This window comes from Ursus arctos, unplaced genomic scaffold (assembly GCF_023065955.2).
Source record: "Ursus arctos isolate Adak ecotype North America unplaced genomic scaffold, UrsArc2.0 scaffold_9, whole genome shotgun sequence".
NCBI classification, from domain to species: domain Eukaryota; kingdom Metazoa; phylum Chordata; class Mammalia; order Carnivora; family Ursidae; genus Ursus; species Ursus arctos.
In genome coordinates, this window is record NW_026623111.1 from 4,351,044 (window position 1) to 4,378,200 (window position 27,157).

A 27,157-nucleotide genomic window follows, 5' to 3' on the forward strand; every position below is an offset into this window, starting at 1 on the left:
GCCGAAGGCAGACGCTTTAACGACTGCGCTACCCAGGCGCCCTCTGCGCTTCTTTTATTATTAAATTTATTCCGAAGTATTTTATCCTTTTTGATACTGTTGTAAATGGAATTTCCTTAATTTCATTCCTAAGATTTTCTATATACAAGACTGTGTCATCTGCGAACCAGAGATACTGTAGTTCTTCCTTTCCAAGTTGAAGGGCTTTTCTTTTCCTTACCTAGCTGCCTGTTAATGCTGATCTATAGTAAGACTTGGTGTATTTCGTCTTTGAAAATGTCTTTTCACACAAACAGATCTGCCGAATACTGGTATTAACCCACAGGCATGAGTTTAATTAAACATGCTATTTGTCTAGAGGACATTTATAAAACTGTTAGATTCTTCTCTCAGTGTGTGCCTTTTCACATGTCATTATTGTGCAGAGTAGTCACCCCCAAGTGAAAGTTACGTAGAAGCTTCTCAGTTGAACAGTTACACAGATGTGAAGATACAGACGATCGCTCTGCACTGTGTCAAGTGGGAAACCACAGCTGGCACCACAGTGGGACCCTGGACAACATCCCACCACCAAGCTGGGCCGGAGCAGGGAGAGTGCCCCTTGTTTTCACTTCTGACAGAATGAGAATGTACAAAGCAGCCTGCCATTATTTGTCAGTCAAACAATGTTAGCTGTTAGGGTGACTTTATAAATTTTGCAGATACGTGCTGTTTTGCCTTGTAATTTTAGGCTGACTTCATTCAGCAACGTTATCAAGTGTGTAGCAAAAGCTACATGAACAAACCATAGCAGATACATTTCTGTGCATTCTGGTTTCTCCACTTACTGTATTTGAGAGGTCCCTTTTTTTTCGTCTGGTTTCATGTAGTGTGTGAATGTATTAGGACTTATTTAAACAATAGCACTGAGCTAATAATCAGCTTTTAAAAGAACACAGCACAAAAAGACGGTTCAAGAGACTTCTCTTTTATAATGTTTTTAGTCCCCTATGCTATACTCAGTACAAGTCCACTTAGGCACAAACAAAAAATACTGGCCATGTGCCAAGTATCTACTCCATAAACTCAGTAAAATCAAGGATGATTTCTCAGAGTCGTAATCTTAAATACAGAAAAAATTACCAAGTACCAAAAGAAGATATGGCGAAAGAACATTCTCAGCATGAAAATCTATTACCAAGTACTTTTCCAGACACTACTGTGAGGTGACATAAGGCTAGAGTTTTGATTGACTTTCTCTTGCTGCCTTCTGTCAAAAAGGAAACGCTAGGAACTGGAGGAAGAAGAAGAACACGCCATTCTGAAATACAGCTGGGATAATGACGTCTGCTGTTAGCTGCTCGGCACCCACCCCTGCCTCCCACACCTTCCTGTTAACAGCGCCCTGAAAAACCAAAGCCATCAAGTGTCTGAATGGGACTAGTGCCACCCCATCTTTAGACCCTAACTAGCTGAATACAAATCAGTGTGTTTTACCCTTTCGGTCACAAAGATTGGCTCACACAGGCATGGGACCAATCAGACATGGGCACTTGAAAATGAGCAAAAAAAGAAAGGGGGGGGGGGACACATCCTCTGGCTGCCAGAACCGTGCACATTTTTATTGGCCCTCCATGTCCCTGGGAACTGGCTACAAAACCAAGCTGCCAAAGCGAGGCAGGCAGAGAGGCAGGGCAGAAACTCTAATGACACCAGGAAAGCTCTGAAGTGAACCAGGTTCGGGGCAGCCCTACTTCTGGAAATTCAGTTATGGGAGACTTTTTCCCCCGTAAGCCAATTTAGGCTAAATTTTTGGTTGCCTGTGAATAAAAGATATAGCCACAATTTGAGGAAGGGCCTAAGTAATAAATCCACTTCTCATTGCTCAAAAGAATGGCGTCTTGCCTCTAAAACTCAAGCACAGTTTCAGGTGAATTCCAGCTAGGCTGTTAGTCAACAGTGACAATTCCTCACGGGCCTCCCTGCCCTCAGCTGCCCACTGCGTCTACCTAGCAGCACAGATGCCATCCTGCAGTGCAGCGGGTCTGTCCCCGGGGCTGAAGCGCAACCCCCAACACAGCACACCAGGTTCATCAGGGTCAGAATCGGTCTGCTCACCCTCCCAGCCTCACCCCCCACTCCCACCCACTGCCCTGCTCTTCTCTGCCTCACAACACAGGGCCTTCCTGTCTCTGTGACCTCGCATGCACTCTCCCTTCCTCCTCCAACTGCTCAACTGGTCTCTCCTCTGTCATTCCCACTGCCACTGTCCCCCATCCACAGTGTCCCCAGCTCTACAGTGGGAGTGTTTCACAGACCCTGAAACTAGCGGCTGTCTCTTGAGGACCTGTATTCCTGGTGCCTGTCACAGCATCTGGCATGTCATAGGCATCCACGTAGTGAGTAAAAAAGCAGACATGAGCATTTAAAAAATGCAATTATTTTAAAAAATGCAATTATTTAGATTAAAAACCTTTTCTCTATCCCATTTAAAGATTCTATCCCCTCCCAAAAAACCCACATTTTTATTATGGTATCTTAGGGAGTCTATGGACATGAATTTGTGTGCCCATCCACAGTGCTAACTCCTTCTCTGACTGTATTGTCATATTCCCCATGTGTAAGGTTTACTTAATCAGGGTCTACTGAGTAAATATATGTTGAAATACAGCAAATGCAGTGAGACACCTGAGGAACCCAGGACAGGTCAGATTTTGTGGTAGTTATTGTTAAAGAGGACAATGATCTTACAGGCGAACCCTGCAGATGCCAGCTTCCCCAGGTAGAGATACACTCAAAAATGGTGACAGACTGCAAGAGCATGTTACCAAGTAGTTCCAGGAGTAAATGAGCTGTGCCCAGTGCAGAAGTCATCAGACCCACTCAGCAATCAGCACTGGGATTATTCTTACATAGCCTCCAGCAATACAAATAATACAATAATGCAACTACACTTCTAGAATGATGGACTCTGAGCTAGAAAATACAACTCAATTACAAGATTTAAAGAAACTGCAACAAAAGCTACACTAATCAAAACAGTGCACTACTCGCAGAAAGACAGACACTAGTCCAAATGAATAGAACAGAGAGACCAGAAATAGACCCTCGCGCATGTGGTCCAATGATTTTCAACAAGGGTGCCACGACCACTCACGGGAAAAGGACAGTCTTTTCAACAAATGGTGCTGGGAAGACTGGATATCCACCTGCAAAAGAATGACATTAGATCCATACCTCACACCATATACAAAATTTAACCGGAAGTGGATCAAAGGCTGATATGTAAAACTCTGAGAAGAAACATAGGGTAAATCTTCACAACATTAGTTTTGGCAGTGATATCTTGGACACACCAAAGGCACAGGCAACAGAAGAAAAATGGACAAATTGGACTTAATGAAAATTTTCAAATTTTGTACATCAAAGACACTCTCTACAGAGTAAAAAGAGAGCCCACAGGATGGGAGAAAATATTTCCAACCATGTCTCTGATGGGGGGTTAACACTAAAACATATGGAGAACTCCCAACATTCAATAGCACCAAGAAATAGCCTGATTCAAAAATGGGCAAAGGACGGGGCGCCTGGGTGGCACAGCGGTTAAGCGTCTGCCTTCGGCTCAGGGCGTGATCCCGGCGTTATGGGATCAAGCTCCACATCAGGCTCCTCCGCTATGAGCCTGCTTTTTCCTCTCCCACTCCCCCTGCTTGTGTTCCCTCTCTTGCTGGCTGTCTCTATCCTGTCGAATAAATAAATAAAATCTTTAAAAAAAAAAAAAAGGGCAAAGGACAAGAACAGACGGTCTTCCAGAGAAGACCCCCTGATGGCCAGTGAGCACAAGAAAAGATGTTCAACATCACTGATCATCAGTCAGGGAAAATGTGAATCAAACCACAATGAGATACCACCTCACACCCATCAGGATAGCTACTATCAAAAACCAGAAAATAACAAAAGTGTGAGTGATTCTACAGAGAAATTGGACCCCTGTGCACGGTTGGTGGGAATGTAAAATGGTGTAGCTGCTGGAGGTTCCTCCAAAAATTTAAAAAAGGAGGGCACTTGGGTGGCTTAGTCAGTTAAGCGTCTGCCTTCAGCTCAGGTCACGATCTCATGTCAGGCTCCCTGCTCAGCAGGAGCGCACTTCATCCTTTCCCTCTGCCCCTACCCCCTCTCATGCTCTCTCTCTCTCTCAAATAAATTAAATCTTTAAAAAAAATGTTGTTTACACAGTTACCATATGACCCAGCAATTCCACTTCTGAGTACATACCACCCTCCCACCCCAAAATTGAAAGCAGGGTCTCAAAGAAATACTGTTTCATATTCATGGCAGTGTCATTCACAATAGCTACAACATGGAAAAAACCCAAGCGTCCACTGACAGGTGGATACACAAAATGTGCGGCATTTTCCTACAATGGAATATTATACAGCCTTTCAAAGGGAGGAAATTCTGACATAGGCTACGACATGAACGATGTCTTTCAGTACACAAACCGTGACTTATCCAGATGATGGAGTATTACTCAGTGTCACAAAGCAATGAGCTACCCAGCCACAAAAAGACCTGAAGGAAACTTAAATGCAGATTAGTAGGTGAAAAAAGCCAGTCTGAGAAAGCCACATACTGTGTGATCCCAATTCTGTAACAGTCTGGAAAAGGCGAAGCTATGGAGGCAGTAACGAGATCAATGGCTGCCAGGGCTTGGAGGAGAGAGGGATGAACAGGTGGAGCACGGAGGATGTCTGGGGTAGGGAAACTACTCTGTAGGATAACGTGATGATGGATACATGTCATTCCCCTGCATCTGCCCAAATCCAGAGAATGCTCAACACAGAGAGTGAATCCTAACATAAGCTATGGACTTCGGGTGATTATGTATCAGTGCAGGTTTGCTAACAAAGGTACTGCTTGGTACTCACAATCCTGAGATCAAGACCTGAGCTGAAATCAAGAACTGGACACTTAACTGACTGTGCCACCCAGGCACCCGGAGGACTGCTTTTTGACAGCTCAGCACCCTAATCACCCCAGACTACCTGTGGGCGCCATCTTCTCCAATTCTTAGTTCCTATGGCTCCAGGTGCTTGTAGCGCAGCCAAAGTCCCCTCATCCTAGGAGTTGGGTCGGAATCGTGCCATGACCAAGCTGCCCTAACCAGGAGCCCCTGCTCTCACTGCTGGACTGGTACAAATGAGAGTGGAGTCCGGGGCTAGGGGGGGCAGGGATGTGCTTGAGAGTAAAGGCAATAGATAAGGCAAGCTTGGGGGGGGGGGCAAAGATTCTATGGAAGGCCCTGGGTTAAGCTGCCACTGAGGCCACCCCTAGCCTCTGGATATTTCAAGGTTTTTGTGGGGTTTTTTTGTTTGTTTGTTTGTTTGTTTTTTTAAGTAATCTCTACAGCCACCATGGGACTCAAACCTACAACCCTGAGATCAAGGGTCGCAGGCTCCACTGACTGAGCCGGCTGGGCGCCCCGGGACATTTCAAGCTTTTAAATCAATAAAGGCTCCCAAACTGGCTGTGCGATCCCAAGCAAGCACCTTCGCCACCGTGTGTGTGTGAACCTCACCCACGCGGTGGGGAGCACGAGGCTGCCGGCGAGGCACGGGGCCGGGAGCGTGAGTGCGCACCTGCGGCTGGCCCCCTCTGCGTGGTGTGCGAGTGCTTGACTTTACCACCACTTCGCGTAAGCGAGACCAAGCTGGGCTTTCCGCCACCATCACACGCTGCTGATACAGATTTCATGATGCTGAGAACATTAACATATAAAGACATTAAAAATGTTTTAATAAACTCTTGCATGGTAGTTTGAATTTACTAATTTATAGAAGAAAATTAAGAACATGTGGGGTTCTAAGAATGGGGTAGTGAAAGGGAGTCCTATCTTCCAAAAATAACTCTTCCTATTCATGAAAGATTATGGGGAACTTGCTGTTGACCATCAACCTAGCACAACCTCATGGCAAGAAAAGTAAACTCCCACATTTAAATTACAGTTTTACTGTAAGCTTCCCTTTTAGCCAATTTTAAGTAAGACTATAAAATATTTTTGAGGGCCAACTGCATGGCTCAGTCAGCTAGACGTGCAACTCTGGGTTTCAGCTCAGGTCCTCAACTAAGGGTCACGGCTTCAAGCTCGCATTGGGCTCCGCACTGGGCGTAGAGCCTACTTTTTTTTATTTATTTATTTATTTTTATTTTTTTATTATTTATTTATTTATTTATTTATTTATTTATTTATTTATTGGAAACAACTTAACTCAAATCTATTTTAACAGTTAGAGACTTGATGCTCTGAGTTTCCTGGCAATGCCTGCTGCCACGGCACTCACTCTGATTTTGCAGGGACTCAACTCATAATTCAAATGTGAACTAAAACAAATGAATTTTTCCCTACCTCTACAAACCACGAGTACATTAAAAAACATTAAACCAATTCCACCCAGTTTCTAAAGCTTGCCTTTACAATAAAGTGTTTTCATTCAATTATAGTTTGTTATGTATGAAAACAAACAGAAACAACAAAACTCTCTAATATAAAAATGGTCACATGATTTGGGTCTGACAGACACCCGTTTCCGTCCTGACTCGTTACTGTGTGGCCTTCCACAGATCACCAAACCTCTGAAAGTCCATTTCCACATGAGGGAAACAGAACAATACTCCCCTTCAAGGTACGGTATGAAGGCTGACTCAGTCCCTACCGCACAGGCCTGGCGCGGCCCTGGGCGTGCTGTGGTGCTCTCTACATGACTGGGCTACTGATTCTAAAAAAGATAAAGGCATTACAGTAGAATGCCAACTCCTACATGCAGAAAGGACAATGGAGCTAGAAAAATCCCCACTTTGCAGCCAGCAGAGTTACAGGTGATTCTGGCAGAATCATCTAGGCACAGCAGAAGTGCCAATCTCTCCGCATGGGTCACCTGATGATTACACAGAGACGAGTGCTCAGCTTTGCACCGGAGGAACCCGGCAGACATCACCAAAGCCAGCACTGCCACCATGAAGCAGACTGACGTCGTGGGTGTCTGCTGTGGTGCAGGGGAAAGAAGGGAACGTCACTGCCATCCACACATAAGCTGACTCTAAATGGAGCAAACATCAGAAGAACCGGAAGTCAAAGGATATGCCGCAAAACAGCTGGCCTGTAATCTTCAAAAATGTCAACGTCATGAGCCACAAAGGAAAGGCACGGAACTATTCCAGACTAAAGGAGTCAAGAGGAGCAACCAGTGAAGTCCGTGCGTGGTCTCCACCAGGATGCTGGACAAAGGGAAAGCTGTGATGCAGGATATTACTGGGACAGTGGACAAAACAGGAACACTGATGTATGTTACATACTAATGCGCTAGTGTTAATTTTCCTGAATTTTATAACTATCACGGCTATCTAAGAGAAAGTCCAATCTTAAGAAGCATGCCAATTTACTTAGGGTAAGGATCAAAACAAGAGGAGAGAAATAAAGCAAAAGCAGGAAAATACGAACAACAGGTAACTGAGTAAAGAGTACACAAGAGTTCCTCATCCTGTTCTTGTCATTCTGATGTTTGGAATTATTTCACAAGAAGTCAAAAATGTTTAAGATGATGAGTATCTGGGGGCACCTGGGGGGCTCAGTCGGTGAAGCGCCTGGCTTCGGCTCAGATCATGATCTCAGGGTCCTGGGATCCAGCCCTGCACGCACCAGGCTCTCTGCTCAGCAGGGAGTCTGCTTCTCCCTCTCCCTAGGCCCCTCTCCCTCCTCCCCCGCTCTCTATCTCAAATAAATAGAATCTTGAAAAAAAAAAAAAAAAAGGTGAAAATCTGATTTCTGTGCTCAAAGACCTTATCATCTACTGGGAAGGATAATATCTTCCGATAATGGTGAAGAAAAGCTCTCCAGCAGAAACATCTAGTTTGTAAGCAGACACTGCGGGTCCATGGGGGGCGACTGAGGAGGACTCGCAGGGTGGAGCCACCAGGGCTCTGCAGGGCAGGTTAGAACCAGGGTGTTCACCAACATCTGAGAGTGACAGGTAGCGAGCTCCTGAGTAGCTGAGAGTGTCCTTACCTGAGCATGGTAATCATGAGGAAGGCAAAAGAGAAAGAAGAATTCGCGGACACAGTGACTGTGGGGCATCCCCAGCGTCCATGCGTCAGAGCTGCTGCTCTCCAGGGCCGCTCAGGAACCCGGCAGTGCCACCGCTGCATTTATAACCCTGCTCAAAGCAGAGGCCTGCGCTCAACTCTGCTGGTTATTCCGCCTCATGGGGCCGCGGCGGGTCAGCCTTTCTTCCTACCCAATCATCCTGGGCAGCCAAGATGAAAGTCCTGTGCAGAATCTGTTTTTTAGAACTCAGGAGCTCTTGGTGGGTTTATTTTAACCAAGATTAGGAAAAATGAGGGATTAAACGAGGCAGATAAGGCTCGTAGCTGCAGCAATAGCCTTAAACCTGGCGACGTTCAATTCAAGATCACACTTACTCCCAGACGGAGGGTGCGCAAAGACTCAAGGAAACAGACCCCCAAAAGTGGAGTCATCTGGCCTCCAGCTGAGGAGCTAGGCCACCACAATCTGACCCACGGATCAAGAACTACAACTGACCCGCAAGCAGGACCGTGAGCCAGCGTCTGAATCACAGAAGGTGGGCAAGGGCCCTCACTCCCCTTCCTCCTGCTAGGGAGACTGCCCTCGGCTCTGCGCCCAAACTCTCATTCCAGGGATACAGTGAGCGCATCCTCCCCCGGAGTCATGGGAAAGTAACACTGGGGCTAACTGACCTCCTAGGCCACCTCTTACTAAAACAAGTATTATTTTCGATTTGACCTTCCCCATCGGCATGGGACTTGGCACTGGGCTGAGGGGAAGGGTATTTTAGGAGCCTTTATTTCCCTTTGGATTCTCCTCGCAACTCCAGACATGTTCTGCTTTCGCTAACCTTTCTCTGTGCTGCTTCCTAAAGATGAAGTGGCACTCTGGAAGGAGGACCCAGCTGGGCAGTTGGGCACGGAGAGCTGCCTTGCCCCTGACCCCTAGGCCCTCCTAAGAAAGGAACCAGAAGAATCACAGACATGTCTCATGAGACAGGTGTCAACTCCAATCCAGAGAGGAGGCCTGTGTTTTGTCCCCTCCTCAGTGCCCTACAGCACGCAGGACATAAATACCCGGTGCTAATAAACTTACCTGTGTTGATAAAATATTCGGGGTGGACACTGTTAACACACAATCCTAAGAGTACACGATTTTTGAGTTAAGAGAAGTATCTTCCTCATTCCTGGAAATAAAAATTCTTCCATGTTTGTAGATTTAACATTTTATTTGCCCCTAAAAACATGTATTTTACATTTGCTGGGAAGATGACAGAAAATAACACAGCCTTAGTAAGGAAATGATACAAAATAGTGATTAAACATGACACATTTTCTGACTATTAGGTTCTAACTCAACCCCCTGAAAATGCTAACCTAATTCTCAGAAGCCAAGGCAGTCAGCAACCTGGAAGCAAGGCAAATACAGCTGTGTCCGGCTAGAAAGGATAAGGAACACCAGCAGTAAGAAAACACACGCTCTACAGCTGATGAGCGACCAACGTTAAACACAGTGGGGAAATGCGGTATTTATAGTACTTGGAGGCTTTTCTGTGGCTTAGAAGGGTGAAGCCACTTTGTTCTGTCAGTGAAACCTTATTCCTGCTTTCGTGTTAGTGACAAAGGTTTAAAACAACAACAGCCGCAAACACTCGGTTTCAAGTGAACTCTGCACACAAGTCCCCCAGAGCCCTGTGGTCCCTGGTGGCGACCGCGCTGCCCTTCTGGCAGGCCTCACTTCCAGGAGCACCTCTTGGAGGGTGGGACTAGAACTGGGGCTTTTCCCTCAAGAACCTAGATTTGCTTACTTTCTCACTTCCAACTCAGCACCAAAACAAAAAAAACGTGTAACGGCCAGCTTACACGGGGTGACCTTCAATGACTTATAGCAACGTTACATGCTTTACTCAGTTTCTAAGCCCACTGGTTTGCACAACAACACACACTATGGTTAACCAGCAATTTAACATGAAAATGAAACACTCAACCCTGGGATGTTAAGAAGCATCACAGACACGATGATTATAAGGCCCGGCGGTCACGTGTGAGGCTCCCAACGGCAGAAAGCAGTGCTCCTTCAGGGCGGCAGTCACCAGACCCTCCCCGACAGCACCCAGATCTGAGCCAGGGTGCGGTCCACATGGAGAAAGTCTCCGCATGGAGAAAGCAGCGGAAATAATCGCCGTGCTGGGACGGCTCCCTCACCCACCCCCGCCCAGCAGGTTAGGAGTGTGTGGCCGGTGCACCGACAAGCCCATCCTGGAGCAAGAAGGCGCTCTAGGAAGAGAAATGCAAACACGCAGACACGACCAGGAATTGTCACAAAACATGACAAGAGGGAGGTACCTGTTCCTGCAGGTCGTAGTCGTAGCTGTCGTGCAGCAGAAGACTGAGGACGTAGCGGGTATAAATCATGGCATCGATGCCACATTTCTCCAGCTCCTGCCCCAGCCAGGTCTGCACTGGGCCCAGAGCATGAAGCAGAGACATTTCAGAAACAGATATGGGGCCTGGAGAAGAGCCTGAGGAGCTTTCAGATGGTAAACCACCCACAGCAACTGTACAGACAGGGCGCATGAATTCAGGTCGCTGACATCCTTAAAATGCGAAGCATTTTCTGCACTTGATGTTCTGTTGGTATCTGGAGGGGATTTTCACTCCAGTAAAAAGGAGAGATGCTTGACATCTAGGATAAGCATCTATTTTCGCTGGCAGTCAGCCATTAGAACAGAATTTCCCTCTTCAGGCAGGACCAATGAATCAACATCCTGATAGCAACACACATGTAGATGTGATTTTTCTACTTTACTTTCACATTGAGGCCAAATGGAAGTCTCCGGCAGAACCTACAAAAATGAGAGAGAGAAAAAGGTACGCATTATATAAATTACTGATCTTTTGAAAAAAAAAAAATCCAAATGAACTGTTTATTGAACTTTGGTGTCTTAGAACACAGATTTTTTGCTGTAATGTTTGACATTTTAAAACAAGTGACATTTCAAAATTTTAAGTTTAATATCATTTAAAAGAAAGGAAAACTCCAAAATTTACATTGTTGTGCTTGTGTTCAATCATAGCAATGTTTATTTTGCTATCTCAAGAGACTGGACTAATAAAATTCTGTCCATCCATAACGCTGAAAGAATTTGTGTGGTAACAAATCACTAGTTCATTTTTGAGTGTAACAGAAGCAGCTGAATAGTAATTTCAATTAAACAATGGTTAAAAATCAGTCCTTTAGGGGGCGCCTGGGTGGCTCGGTCGTTAAGCATCTGCCTTCGGCTCAGGGCGTGATCCCAGTGTTCTGGGATCGAGTCTCCCATCAGGCTCCTCTGCGGGGAGCCTGCTTCCTCCTCTCCCACTCCCCCTGCTTTTGTTCCCTCTCTCGCTGGCTGTCTCTCTCTGTCAAATAAATACAATCTTAAAAAAAAAAATCAGTCCTTTAAATTGAAGGTTTCATAAAGGTAATCAATCATCTCGTATGGCTAAAAGATTTGCATGGCCGCTCGATACTTATTTCATAAAGTTAAGGTAAAACATGGATTTGGTTCATAGCTATGCCAGGCTGAGGGTTAGACCTGGTTTATTCTCCTACATCTCAGTTGACAGTTTGCTTATTTGGGTCAAAGATGCCATGCTCTTCATAGCTTTTTCCCTTAAGTTAACCTACTTTCAATATGTCAAACTAATCTAACGGCCTTATTAAATCACTCATGCCACCAGAAGATGAAATCTACCACATTAACAGGTAAATCGTATCGGCTCAGCTTTTGAATGAATTTTAGCAGACAATAAGAGGGTTACCAAAAGTGACTTTAGGGGTGCCTGGGTGGCTCAGTCGGTTAAGCATCCAACTCCTGATTTGGGCTCAGGTCATGGTCTCAAGGTCATGAGATTCAGCCCCATGTCAGGTCCCCGCTCAGCAGGGAGTCTGCTTGAGATCCCTACCCTTTCCCTCTGCTGCTCACCCTGCTCATGCACTCTCTAAAAAAATAAATTATCTTTTTTTTGAAAAGTGATTTTGGAGACACCTTGGGTGGCTCAGCCGATTAAGCGTCTGCCTTTGGCTCAGGTCATGATCACAGGGTCCTGGGATCATGTCCTGCATCAGGCTCCTTGCTTAGTGGGGAATCTGTTTCTCCCTCTCCCTTGCCTGTCACTCCCCCTGCTTGTGCTTGCTCTGTCCTATAAATAAATAAAACCTTGGGGAAAAAAAAAAGTTTGAGTCATGGAAAACAGATAAAGCAAACATTTTTCTATAATTTTAACCTGATGAAACTTTCCGGCTAACTCTCAAAATTAAAACATTTTTCATTAATTCTTTAGTATGTTTGGATCTTAGAATGCCAGACAGATCAGCAATTAAACAATACAATGAATTCTGGGGATATCCGCTAAAGCAAGGTGACAAGCTGGTGCTCATTCCACGAAGACCAACCAAGACAGAGAGCAGATAAAGCAACAGCTGAAGGAGCTGGATAAAAGATCTAAGGCAGCCTGAGCTCAGAACAAACAGCATCAGAGACGGGCAGACGTAGCCCTCAAGAATTCAGCAGAGTATTAACAGGCATGCATGTGAGGAACTCCGGAGTGCAGGGAAGGACCATCATGAAGACCAGGAGGAAACAGGACCTGATGCTCAGCAGGGCCAGGAACAGGGCTGTTTCCCACCAGCCAGACCTGAAAACCTCCTAATTCAGGGACACTGGGTACTGAGAAGGCTCCTGACTTAGTATGGGGAAGCAACGAGCCCTAGACAGAACACATCCTAAAAGGAAGACAGGAAAGGACCAAACTATTTCTAATTTCACTGTGGTCCCAGAACAAACCTCAAGAAATGTACAGGAACACAAAAAATACCTAGCACCTAACAAAGTAAAATTTAGGGGCGCCTGGATGGCTCAGTCAGTTGAGCATCCTCCTCTTGGTTTTGGCTCAGGTCCCGATATCAGGGTTATGGGATCAAGCCCCACATCGGGCTCCATGCTCAGCGTGGAGTCTACCGGAGATTTTTTCCCCCTCCTTCTCCTTCCCCCTCTACTCCTTTCCCTGCTCGTGCTCTCTCTCTCAAATAAACAACATCTTTTTTTAAAAAAAGTAAAATTTACAATGGTTGGCACCTAATAAGAAATTAGCAAACATGCAAAGAAGCAGGCAAAAAGGAAGTAGAAAATTAAGAGAAAAATAAATTCACTGAAACCAACTCAGAATTGATATAAAAGTGAGATTTAGCAGAAAGGACTCTGAAGCAGTTATTATGACGAAAGGCCATGTATGTGATGAGTAGAGAACAGAAAATATAAAGATTGAAAGTCAAACATCTACAGATGAAAACTACGTCAGAGAGGAAAAGCTGGCAGCATGGGATAATGGCAGGTCGGCCACCTCAGAAGGAAAGATTCCAGAGTCTTTTTTTTTTTTTTTAAAGATTTTATTTATTTATGTGACAGAGAGACAGCCAGCGAGAGAGGGAACACAGCAGGCGAGTGAGAGGGGAAGAAGCAGGCTCCCAGTGGAGGAGCCCGATGTGGGACTCGATCCCAGAACACCGGGATCACGCCCTGAGCCGAAGGCAGACGCTTTAACGACTGCGCTACCCAGGCGCCCCAAGATTCCAGAGTCTTAAACTGCAAAAGAAACCATACAAAATGAAACACAGAGAGAAAGGAATACATTGACACAGCTTCAGCAAGCCGTGTGACAATTTTAAGAAATCTAACATATGTTTAGTTGGAGGAGAAAGAGAAAGGGACAAAGAAATAATGACCAACATTTTCCCAAAATTGATGAGAGCTAAACGCACAGATCCAAGAAGTTCACTGAACTCTAAACACAAGAAATAGGAAGAAATTGACACCTAGGCTTCCTGCAACAAAACCATCCAAAGAGAGGAAGCTCAAAGCCACCAGGGAGAAAAGGAACATTAGGCAGAACAGAGAAAAGGATGAATAAGAACACCAAGTTTCTTGTCCGAAACATGCAAAGGATAAGATAACCAGGCAAAAACGTTTAAGGACTGGAAGAAAAACCCATCAATGCAGAATTCTATACTCATCACAAACTCTTTCAAAACAAAAGTGAAACAAAGACTTTTTCAGAAATGCAAAAGCTGGAAGATTCCAGCACCAGCAGAAGACGGCGGTCAGAAACATTACAGCAAATTCTTCCAGGCAGAAGGAAAATGACACCAGAATAAAAGGTCCATCCACTCAAAGGAACAAAGAGCACCAGAAACAGTATAACCACATTTTTCTTATTATTTCAGTATCTTTCAAAGATAATTCCACTACTGAAACAAAAACAGTAACAATTTATTGTGAGGTTGGCAACATCCGTAGAAGCAAAATGGAGGGCAACAAAGAGTCAAGGCCAGAGGGGGAAAATATAATACTACTACGTGCTCCTTCCATATTACCTGCAATGGTAGAATGCCATTTGGACACAGACTGTGATATGACAGCTGTTAATAATCATAATAAATGTAAACGATCAAACCAACCAATTAAAAAATAGAGATGGTCAGACTGGATTTTAAAACTGCAAGACCCAGATACATGCTGCTTATAAAAATACCCACATTATTTTTTTTTTAATTTTTTATTATGTTAGTCACCATACAGTACATCATTAGTTTTTGATGTAGTGTTCCATGATTCATTGTTTGCCTATAACACAAAGTGCTCCATGCAATTCGTGCCCTCCTTAATACCAATCACCAGCCTAGCCCAATCCCCCACTCTCCTCCCCTCTGAAACCCTCAGTTTGTCCATAGTCCCTAGTCTCTCGTGGTTAATTCCCCCTTCTGTTTACCCCCCGGTTCATTCTTCCCTTCCTTCTCCTACCGATCTCCCTGCTATTTCTTATGTTCCACAAATGAGTGAAACCATATGATAGTTGTCTTTCTCTGCTTGACTTATTTCACTTAGCATAATCTCCTCCAGTCCCATCCATGTTGCTGCAAATGTTGGGTAATCGTTCTGATGGCTGAATAATATTCCATTGAAAAATACCCACATTAAATATAAAGGCACAGATAGATTCAAAGCAAAAAAATGGGAAACAATACACCATGCCAACACCAACATAAAGCAAGATGGAGGGGCCCCGGGTGGCTCAGTCGGTTGGGCAGCTGACTCTTGATTTTGGCTCAGGTTGTGATCTTGGGGTCCTGGGATTGGGCTCCGTGATGGGCTACACACTCAGGAGGGTGTCTGCTTGAGGATTCTCTCTTCCTCTCCCCTCCTCTTGCTCGCCCTCTCTCAATCCCTCTCTCTAAAATAAATAAAATTTTTAAAGTACAAGGTGGAATGTCTACATTAATATCTGACAGATTTCAGAACAAGGTGTTAACAGAGATAAAAGTCATTTCATAATGAAAAAGGGGTCCATTACCAAGAGGATGTGACAGTCCTATTTATCATACACCTGGTAGCAGAGATTCCAAATACGTGGAAACTGATAGAATTTCAAGGAGAAATAAACAAATCCATGATTGTACTAGATTTCAAAATTTCTCTCTCAATCACTGAAAGATGTAAACGGAAAATCAATAAGGATTTAAAAACCAGAGCAACATTATCATCAATCGGACAGAAGACTGTATTCTGGGCTATAAAGAAGTTTGCAACAAACTTAAAAGGATTCAAATCATACAAAATATATTCTCTGACCACATGGAACTAAATTATAAACTAATCAGGGGCGCTTGGGTGGCTCAGTCAGTTGAGCGTCCAACTCTTGATTTCGGTTCAGGTCATGATCTCAGGGTTGTGAGATCGAGCCCCGTGTCAGGCTCCATGATAGGCATGGAACATGCTTGAGATTCTCTCTCTCCCTCTGTCCCTTGCATCTCCCCATCTCTCTCTCTCTTAAAAAAAAAAAAAAAAAAAAAAAAAAAGTTTCAACCCAACCATAGGATTCTCTGTTGTCATTAAGAGAATTCACATTTCTTTAGCCAAGTGTGAGGATTCAAGAAGTGGGTGAGAAAAAAAATCAGCATACAAAGCCAGAAAGCAAAAGTATACTGAACTCCCAAGATCTCATCAAAGCGGTTAAAACCAGCCCTTGCATTTTTACCCCTAACAGAACTCTTCCTCGAACTTGTTTAAGAGCTGACGCCCTATCATTTTTAAACAACGGGCCATATCCCTGAAGTCACTAGCGGTTACGATCTTTTTTTTTACTCTATAGTTCAGACTGCAGAGGACCACAGAAAAGAGCAGAGGCTGGGAAGTCTGGTACCCTCAGACTACTTGGCAGTTGTCCGTGCGGTAACTGAGTGGATCCTAGTAACAGGGTCTGAGACAGGAACAGTACAAGATGGCTCTTCCTGTACCGTAACGGCAGGTCTAAATGTTCTCGGAGCCAGTGTCCAGTCTCCATATTTTGAATGTCAAACTGTCAGCAGATGACCCAGGTACGGAGTACTGGGCCATAACTAAGCTGCTTCTCCCTAAGCAGCAAGACTTCGATAGAGGGGTGAACATTTGACCGGGTGAGAGACTCTATTTACAGTTCTGAACCGAAAGGAGTCTCTTAGGTATGCTGGTTCACAATTTTTAATTAAAACTTATTTTGGGTACGATCTATCACATGGTCAGAACAGTGGAAGAGTCTGACAAACCTAGGCAAAAGCCATTTAATGTCTACCTGACAAGTTCAAGGACACAGCTGGCAAGCACCCCGAATTTCAAACTGTTATGCTCATTCCAAATGTGAAATTTCGTCAGTATCAAGTTAGATTTCATTTCAGTTTAACTAAATTCTCCAAAAGTTTTTTTTTTTAAAGGTTTTATTTATTTTATTTAAGAGAGAGACAGCGCGCGCCAGCAAGGGGAGAGGGAGAAGCAGGCTCCCTGCTAAGCGGGGAGCCCAACGTGGGGCTCGATCCCAGGACTCTGGGATCAAGACCTGAGCTGAAAGCAGACACTTAAGGCAGATGTTTAACTGACTGAGCCACCCAGGTGCCCCAAAAACCCAGGTTCTCCAAAAGTTTAAGATTTTTAAATTTTTATTTGAGAGAGAGAGAGACACGACAACAAGCGGGAAGAGGGGCAGAGGGAGAAGCAGGCTCCCCAGTGGGCAGGGAGCCTGATGAGGGGCTCGATCTCAGCACCCTGAGATCATGACCTGAGTCCAAGTCAGATGCTTAACTCACTGGGTCACCCAGGTATGCCTCCAAAAGCGTTTTAAAGACAAAGCACCACTGCATAAACTCAAAGGCTTTTTGTTTTGCTTCACTTCATTTTTTCAACATCTGATTCTCCAGAGGTTTACAGAGAAAAGAGGACCTTCAGATCATCTTGAGTATCTTTCTCCAAAGCAGAACTAACCCAAATCATGCTACTAAAGACTGGGCTGCATAAATGATCATTTAAAGGTCCCACAATAGGGGTGCCTGGATGGCTCCGTTGGTTAAGCATCTGCCTTCGGCTTAGGTCATGATCCCAGAGTCGTGGGACCCAGGCCCACGTTAGGCTCCCTGCTCAGTGGGGGTGGTTTCTCCCTCTTCCTCTGCCCGCCCCCCCCAACTCACGCACTCACTCTCTAATAAAATCTTGGGGGAAAAAAAAAAGGTCCCACAATAATATACTTATTTTAGACTTTTTGTCTTTTTTACATCAAACTTTAAATGGTTTCCTTATGGATGCAAAAAATACACATAGCTATAATTAAATGCCCATGGAAGTTTCTGTACCACTTATGTCTTCTTTAATTCTTGAAGGTAGCACAGAAGAGTGGAAAGTACATGAGCCTAGCAGTCATAACATCTAGGTTTTTGTACTCAATATCACCTCTGCTACTTAATAGCTGGTTTTGTGCCCATAACTGCTTGGGGTCTTTGTTTTCTCATCTGTAAAACAGAATAATAAATACACGCTCTCTCTACACCTCAATCTCTCACAAGGTTATTGCAATGAACAAAGGAGAAGTATATCTGTGTTTCTGTGGCCTTTGCATTTCATAAACTGTCACACAATGGAAGGTACTGTTACAAATTACCCCCTCAAATTGTTTATACCGGCTTCATCTCACACGTGCCTTCACTGATTCAGATAACGTGAAGAGTAGTATTTGTGTAAAATATACTGCTCCTTCAGAACAAAAAATACTCTATTTCCTTACTGTCCTTAAAACAAAAAGCTATGAAATTTCCTTCATTTATAAGAACCTAGTTTCTAGTCACATCAAAGCCTTTCCTCTTGTTAACATGTTCGTTCTCTGCTACAAATTCAAATGTGACACTGCAAAGAACTCAAAATGGTTAAGGTGCAGAGGATGAACACAAAAATACAATGGTCCCCTTTGCTGCCCAGTATTCTATTTGTTTTGAAATGTACACACCTGCAGAGTGGTCTCTGCACAGAGAAGCCACACTATCCCCAAACAGCACACACCCAGAGGAGCTCAGCACACCCTGGGCTTTTTCTGCGGCCCGGGTACAATTTCTAGAAATTTCTATTTCTAATCAAGGATTAAAAATAGCCCTGGTGGTAAATGAAAATCTTCCCCCAAGATTGGGGCAACTCTGTGTAGGCCTGGGGATCGATCAAAGCCTCCAGGGTCTAATATTAATCTAAGCCTGGAAGTGAAAGTGCTGGGGGGAATACCCCTAATGCCCTGCTCACTCTCAAGATACCCCCAGGTCTCATACCACCCTGGGTCTCCAGGAGTCAGGGCCCTGGGGCCTGGGACATTTAGGATTAGACGTGGGACTAGGATAACAAATTTTAAATTTTAAAATAAATTATAAAAATAAAAGCATTGAGGGGAGAAGGTGGGGGGATAGGTGACTGGGTGATGGACATTGGGAGGGTATGTGCTGTGGTGAGCACTGGGTGTTGTGTAAGACTGATGAATCACAGACTTGTACCCCTGAAACAAATAATACATTATATATTAATTTAAAAATAAAACAAAAATAAAAGCATTTAATTATTTATCTAGTCTATATGCTTTCAGAGTCATATAAGTAGTCCCGAATGATCTGTCCACTAAGAAAAAAGAAAACAGATCTAGTACTTAAGTTATTACAAGAGTACTTTTTCAACAAGTAATTGAGAAATGGTAAGGCCACAAGTTTCAAATGAGTAATTTAATAATGAAGACTCTTTCTGCGGTGGGATAAAGGGGCACTTTGAAGGAGGTTCACTGATCTTCCAAAATTTCTCCCGTTGTGTAACAATGTTCCAAGAAATATAATGCTGTCTTTCTGTACTCTTTGTAACACCACACACATTCCTAGAAGTCAGTCCGATTACGGCCCCGTCTGTGTGTCTAGAGAGTCATCTAGGGTGCACGCAGCACTGATTCCTGTAAGCTCTAAGAAACAGACATTCTGCAGTCCAGTTTCTTTAGAGCTCAAGCAGAGCAGACAAGTGACCAGCTGAATTTAAATGTTCAAGTGTTTCCCTTCTTCTTAATACAGTGCATATATGTTTAGATTTGCTGAAAACACCTAAAAATTATTTCAAAATCATCATCTCTTTCTGACATGGTGCACAGATAGCTCTCATGTGTGGAATGTTCTCGATGTCTTGTGCGACAGCCCAACTGATCATGAAGAGCACGGTCAACAGTTCCAAAGCGCACTTCTCTGGGCAAAATGCAAAGTGCGGATCTTGTGGAGGGAAATCTGCTCAAGCCATAGACCCACTCTTTTACTCTCCAAGCACTTCTGCTTTTCTGCTCAACTGGACCACATCTACTTGCATTACAAAAGCTTGTTAACGTATTTTTCTAAATATGAAAACAGAAGGACACCCACACACAATTTCTCCACCCTAATATAATTCACAGTATTTCTATGTGGTCATTTTCAGTGTTTTTTCCCTTTTGTATAGAACTTAAAATGTTTTATTTCAACAGGTTAAATAATACATACTCTGTTTTTCACCTAACATTATATCTTCCCAGTGCTGTGCTAGGGTCCAATATGGCAGCCACCAGTCAAATGTGGCTATTTACATTTTAATTAAAAATCTGCCACACCAGCCACATTTCAAGAGCTCAAAGCCACATACAGCTAGTGGCTATTGTACAAATATAGGACATTTCTGTCACTGCAGAAGTTCTACTGAACAATACCAGCTTGATTCTCTCCTATGTTAGACCAAACAAAGAGTCCCTGGCTCAATAGAATCCATGTACCCTCCTCCACGTACCTGTGGACTATACGAGACAATCCTCCTCATACCCGAAGATGGGATGCTAAGCACAGCCATTCTGAGACAGCACAATGTGCCAGAGGACCGGTCTGAGGGAAGTGGAAAACATCTGCCTTTGTGTTTGATAGGTCTCAAATTTCATCAGGTCAAATGTCATTACAGTAGAAAGTAATCATGGAAGGTTCGGTGACAACGTCAAACTGTATACAGAACAGCGAGAACCCTGAAGCTCACTGACAAAGCAAAAAAGAAAACAGAATAACCAGGACGGGGGCCAAATTTCAAGGTTCAAAATTCAGGACGAAAAGTTATTAAGTCAAAATAGGGTGGATTATGCTTAAAAACCAACAATCCCCAAATCCCAGTAGCCATGTCCCTCCCGGACTGGCAGAAGTGCTCAGCATAGTCACACACAACCGCTCTGGGACTCAGCACACAGCATGACAGCATGGTCGCCAACCTTAAACCCTACTAGCCCAGGAACCAGGGGCAAAGAAAATCTGCATCAAGGCATGCACCAGCGCTTCAGAAACTTCCTCCTGGAAGTGGCCCCACATCTCCCCAGTCAAAGCAAGTTTCATGGCCTCACTCCAAGTAGGGGTGGGGGGAACACTCCTCTCCCATGCCAGGAAGACGGAGGAGCAGGAACAGGTGTCAAGAGCCCTAAGGACTACTCTAAGGGGCAAAATGTGGGACTCTTGATAGGAAACAACTCTTAACGTCTAACACTATTGAAACCAGCATTCTGGTCAACTAGAGTGGACTATTCGAGGCAGATGAATTAAAACACTGCAAACACAAAACAAAACAAAAAACCCACAAAAAGAGACTAAAGTAACTTGCTGAGGAAGGCTTCACTGCTGAAACATTAACACCTGAATAGCAACGAGCCAATGCCTCCAGCTCCTCTAAGAAGCCATCCCTAACTACCTACAGCCACACTGCTCTCTTCCTGTACCACTGAGGGCACTCACTGTCCTCCCCGCTCTCTGCTTTCAATGATACGCATCCATACTATTCTCCCAACTGCCCCCTGCATGTGGGCTCCTTCACAAGCAAGGCTGAAAGTTCTCCAAGGCCAAACTGTGACATATTCCACATGCTAATTAGCCCCATGCTTAGGCTTTGGCAGGTGAGCAAAACTGTGTCAAATTAACACTTTCCAAATCTAAATGGGGGAAGAAATTCTGAAAATCAGCCTTGGGAAATACAATATTCATAACACTAGCGTGTGTGGGAAAACACTGAGCCCCGGTCAAGTTCTCAGCCGCCAGGTGGGGAACAACTCTAGCCTAGGAGCCCCAGCTCATTCTTCCACCACCCACACACGTGCTGGAGGCTTCCTGTGTGCCAGGCACCGGGCATGCTGTTAGCGATATAAACTCAATGACCTTCAGGTTTGTTCCTTCTGTATTTACCATCCTACGTTAATGGGCTTTGGGCTTCACCCTTAGGTAATCAACTTCTTCTTCCTACTCAAACCCATTGGCTTTCACCTTCCCTTTGTTCTAGTGTGGTACTTTTGCAATTTATGCCTTCACAATGACTACATATTTTTACCTGGTCTTCCTCACTACAAATTTCACAATAAATATGACCAAGTCCTCAATATTCAAGGCCTGAATTACCTGAAACTGTCTTTTCATAATTCCTCAATTTCAGTATCAATACAATTTTCACACACACACAAAAGCCTTTGAAGGGGAAGGGTAAAGGATATACAAAATATAAATAGAAAAAAAAAAAAAACAATAAAGAAGGTAATGTTTGACCTACTAAGACTCTAGCTTTTAGATTCTACTACTTTTCACAAAGATCCTAAATATCTGCCTGGCAAATCCGAGGGTGCACATTTCCAACGAGCTAGTTACACACATACACATCATCTCAGTGCATTTGGAACGTAAGGGAGGGCTCATGTTCTGTGGTAGGCAGCATGCCTTCGGGGCGAATCTAAGGCCAGGAGAGAAAATCCATAGAGAATCTACAGCCTAAACGAGAACTCTTATCACTCAAGAAACGGCAGGCTAAAAGCTGGTCCCATAAACCCGTTTAACCTCTGTATCTGAAAAACCATCTAGATACGGAGAGTCAGACCTACAGTCGCTTCCCCATCTAGAAACGTGCGAAGTCCTAGGAAATGAATAAGGCTTCTGTTTAAGACAATATAATCAGTAAGACTAGCATGGACATGACTGCCTTCCACCAAAATAGAAGAACTGCGTTAAGGATTAAATTCCATTTTTACTGTATGAACTGATTACTGTATATTCTCCAGTAACACTTAAAATGAATTCTTTTCATGAGTGTAGGGTCGTTCTTATAGATTTAAGAGTTATTACTTGACAGTAACAGGAACTAGCTAAGGTCTTACTAAACTGAAGACACATAACAGACCCGGTTAATCTCTAAGTTGAAAAGACAAGGAAAAGGAAGAACCAACTAGACCATGATGACAGGTGAAAGGACCTGGTTCTACGGAGAATCAGAAGTACAGGAGAGACCTCCCCTAGAGCAAAAACAAATGGGAACGAGATCAAGTGTGTAATGAGACTAAACAAAAGGGAAGAGCTTTCAGTCCGGCCTGGATAAATTCTCCCCTGCTGGGTGCTGGGGGCGAGTGCTTACAGAACCGAAAGTCTAGGTCAGCCTCTAAGTTCTCAGAGCTGTAACGGGCCTAACCAGAGGGAGATAAACTGCTTATGCGAAGTAACATTGTTGTATTTCTAACTTTTACTCCATTGCCAGTTATTTGATGATTCATTCTCATCTGTTAATATTTCTGATTTAAAAAGCCAGGCTGATTTTCCCAGACTGAAATCTCTTTGCAGGTTATCACATTACAATAATCAGTGTTTATCATTCACCTAGAGCTATTAGACATCAGAATTCATTAGCAGGGCTACAAAATGTCAGTTTTTATGCCTTCAAAAAAGTCCTTATTGGAGACTTACAAAAATGTCCTTTCTCCCTGGAAGGGGCAAACCACATGTCAGGCCATTTACAGGATGAAAAACCATGTGGAAAGCCCTCTGGGTCAGAGGGAAGGCATTAAATGTATACACTGACATCTGAGAGAGTCCTCCTGCAAACAATGAAACAGCTACCAAACAAAATCCAAACATTAAAACAAAGTTTATTATTATGAAATCCTAAAAGCTTTTAGAAAAATTGTTGTAAAGTGATGAAACTAGATTTCAGAAATTTAAAAACTTCTACCAGGAGAAACAAAACGGACCTTCAACTCTAAGAAAAATTTTCAAAAACACTAACCAAGTTTATTTAGAAAAAAAAAAATTTAAACAAGAAGATGTTTAGAATTTTCAAAATGCAAAGCCTCTAACATGATGAAACCCATTTAATCATGGATAAAGCATTTATCAAATAAGATACTAGATCATGGTGTATAAAAATAGTTTTTCAAAGTGATACTGTCGCTTGTCCAATGTCTGTGCATAAAAGTTCTACAGCTTCCGGGGTGCCTGGGTGGCTCAGTCAATTAAGCTTTCAAGTCTTGATGTCAAGAGTCATGAGATCAAGCCCTGTGTCATCGGGTTCCTCACTCCCTCTCTAAAAAAAAATTTTTTTTTTAAGATTTTATTTATTTATTTGACAGAGAGGGAGGGAGTGAGAGAGGGAACACAAGCAGAGGGAGTGGAGTGGGAGAGGGAGAAGCAGGCTTCCCGCCGAGCAGGGAGCCCGATATAGGCCCAGAACGCTGGGATCATGACCTGAGCTGAAGGCAGATGCTTAAGGCCGAGCCACCCAGGAGCCCCTCTAAAAAAATTTCTTAAAAATTCTACAGCTTTCAACTACTGACCTTAAAATTACCAAGTGATCTGTCCTCTGAGTTACACTAGGTGGGGGAAAAATGGCCTGAAATTCTGAGGCTCATTGGTAAAACAGTGCCATTTTTAAAAACACTAATATAAAGCCATAAGCTACGTATTACAGTTCTCCAAAATGAAACTGGGTAGTGAGCGAGATTTTGATAAGATTTGGTATCTCTCAATAAGAGATACCTAATTCAATATAAAAATTTTATATGATTATCTGATACATATCCTACTAGTTAGAAACTTTAAAGGATCAGAATAAAATTCTCTTTTTGACTTTGCAAAAAGATAAACATTTGAGAACTCAGAATAGGTTCAAAGTATGTGTATTTTTCATCCATTAATTATATGCTTCAAAGATCAAATCAAGTCTTTAGCTGTGACTCTTAGGATAACTACGTAGTTAAGAGTCCCTAGGAAGCTATTTAAATGAATGGTATCATCATTTAAAGTATAACCTGTTACAGTTCCCCTAAAGTGTATTTATTCCAGGTGATATAAAAATTTATTATTTTTTGGGGCGCCTGGGTGGCACAACAGTTGAGCGTCTGCCTTCGGCTCAGGGTGTGATCCCGGCGTTGTGGGATCCAGTCCCACATCAGGCTCTTCCACTATGAGCCTGCTTCTTCCTCTCCCACTCCCCTTGCTTGTGTTCCCTCTCTCGCTGGCTGTCTCTCTCTCTGTCGATAAATAAAATCTTTAAAAAAAAAAAAATTATTATTTTTGCTGTAGAAATTCTTCCTCTTGCATAAATTAGGGAAATACCAGAGCTGAAACAAAAGTAGGCTTATTTATTTTAGGACATCTTAAAACTTTTAATATGGTAATGTGCATCTGGAACCTCCAGGAAGGAAACAAAGTAGATAGCATTTTCCATACTTATTTAATTATAGACCTCTTTTTAAGTTCCTGAGAACATTGCGAAATATAACCTTTTAAGAAAGACTTAACATTTTCCCTACGGGCCAAGTTATAACGAAGACCTAGATCATCTAGGGTCCTTATATCCTCAATTTCCAAGGGTTGAAAGGTTAAACTGATGATACCATCTCCTTTATTTTCCTTTGAAAAATCTGCATAAATCATATGGTGCTATACAGTAAATCAATCACAATTCCTTTTGACATGGGGTCAGAAACTCCCAGATCTCCCCCTTTCCCCTAGGCATGCTTCAGGCCTCATTTATGATCTTGGAACACATACACTTCAGGAGCTGTGCCTGCGTTCAACGTGCACCACTTACCTGCCAGCTCACATTACAGGCACAGCAGCAACGCAGGTGCTTACAGCCATTGAAGCGATCCTGGGTTTATGTTCACTGCACAATACCACCAAGCTGTTTTTTAGTGGCTCCAAAAACAAAGATCTAATAGGATGCTAATGGCAGAGCCACAAGGAGGGAACTCAACTGGCCAGTAGCTCTACAACACTGGAAGGCCAAGTATGGCGCTCAGAGGGCATGATCCAGGGGCTGCTGGAAGGGCAAGCTAACTGACAAGTGCCTGCAGTTCATAAACATTTGCTGGGGTCATAGTACAGCTGCTAAAAGATTTAGAAATGCTACCAATTTTAAGTGTACTTTGAGGCTTCCCTGAATCTGGGAAACATGCTGAGAAGCCCCACTACTCTTAGAGGCCAAGTAGAGTGGCATTAATAGGACTGTTTATCTATGGAATTCTCCCTACCTCAGTGGTATCTCTCAAGACCCGAAATATAAATACTTTAAAGACAATGCAATATTAACAAAGCAATATTATCAAAAATGTATTTAAAATAGCCAGAGGCCGGGATACCCAGGGGGCACAGTTGGTTAGGTATCCACATCTTGATTTCTACTCAGGTCATGATCTTGAGGCCGTGAAATCGAACCCCAGACTCAGCGCAGAGTCTGCTTGGGACCCTCTCTCCCTCTGTCCCTCCCCACCTCCCCCATGCCCACACACTCTCGAGCTCTCTAAAAATAAACAAATAAAATCTTTAAAATACCCAGCGGCCTGCACAGGTCCCAACCTGCCCGTGGTTTGGGGTTGTTATCTGCCTCATAAAGTCAAGGAGAGGGTTTGTCTTCTCCGAAAAAGACTCCTACACAGTTGGCTTTAGCATCTTCCAGGAACAGGGAGGCAGGGATTGAGGCCTCATGAGTCTGGGTTTCAGATGAATTAGAGAAGACAGTGCTTACAACCAGAAAGTTCAGAGTCGGGTGTAGTTACCTCCAGGACTCATGACTGTTAACCCAGTCTGGGCTTCAGGACAGTCATATAAATGGATTCCTTAACAATAAAATAAACAGTTTCAAAAAATGAAATAAAATAAAATACCCAGCAAAGTATGACACAAAGGTGAAAGATTTTGGATTGGAATTTTACACTAATTAAAACCCTTCTCAAGGGCACCTGGGTGGCTCAGGTCATGATCCCAGGGTCCTGGGATTGAGTCCCGAGTCAGGTTCCTTGCTCAGTGGTGAGTCTGCTTCTCCCTCTCCCTCTGCCCCTCCGCCTGCTTGTGTTCTCTTTCTTTCAAATAAATAAAATCTTTATAAAAAATTAAATAAATAAATAAAAGCCTTCTCAGGGCGCCTGGGTGGCGCAGTCGGTTAAGTCTGACTCTTGCTTTCAGCTCAGGTGATGATCTCAGGGGTGTGGAATCAAGCCCAGCCTCAGGCTCCACGCTCGGTGGGGAGTGCGCTTGGGATTCTCTCCTCTCCCTCTGCCCCTCCCACTCGTGCTGGCTCATGTTCACTCGCTCCTTCTCACAGATGAAATAAATAAATCTTTAAAAAAAAAAACTCTTCTGAGGGCACCTGGGTGGCTCATTCGGTTAAGCATCCAACTCAAGGTTTCAGCTCAGGTCATGATCTCAGGGTCATGAGATTGAGCCCCATGCTGGGCTCCATGCTCAGTGAGGAGTCTGCTGGTCTCTCTCCACAAACCTCCCCCAAATAAATAAAATTTTAAAATCTTTTTTTTTAGATTGTATTCATTTATTTGACAGGGAGCAAGAGAAAGCGCAAGCAGGGGGAGCAGCAGAGGGAGAGGGAGAAGCAGGCTCTTCACTGAGCAGGAAGCCCGAAGCAGGGTTCAATCCCAGGACCTGGGA

At 43.7% G+C, this 27,157-nt stretch overlaps 1 protein-coding gene across 10 annotated transcripts in view; it reads right to left on the reverse strand.

The window, feature by feature from the left end:
* The window catches only part of KIAA0232 (KIAA0232 ortholog), an 84,444-nt gene that overhangs the window by 38,595 nt on the left and 18,692 nt on the right, over positions 1 to 27,157 (reverse strand). For 9 of the 10 annotated variants that reach the window (XR_007187803.2, XM_044379411.3, XM_048211784.2 and 6 more), the window contains exon 2: positions 10,405 to 10,904. Coding sequence is in view for 9 of the 10 variants with exons in the window: in XM_044379411.3 (XP_044235346.1) it covers positions 10,405 to 10,635 (231 nt within the window). In the remaining variant the exon portion in view is untranslated. Of the gene's footprint in view, positions 1 to 10,404; positions 10,905 to 20,222; positions 23,348 to 27,157 lie in introns of those variants that run through there. The other variant, XM_026485827.4, reaches the window with a different exon arrangement.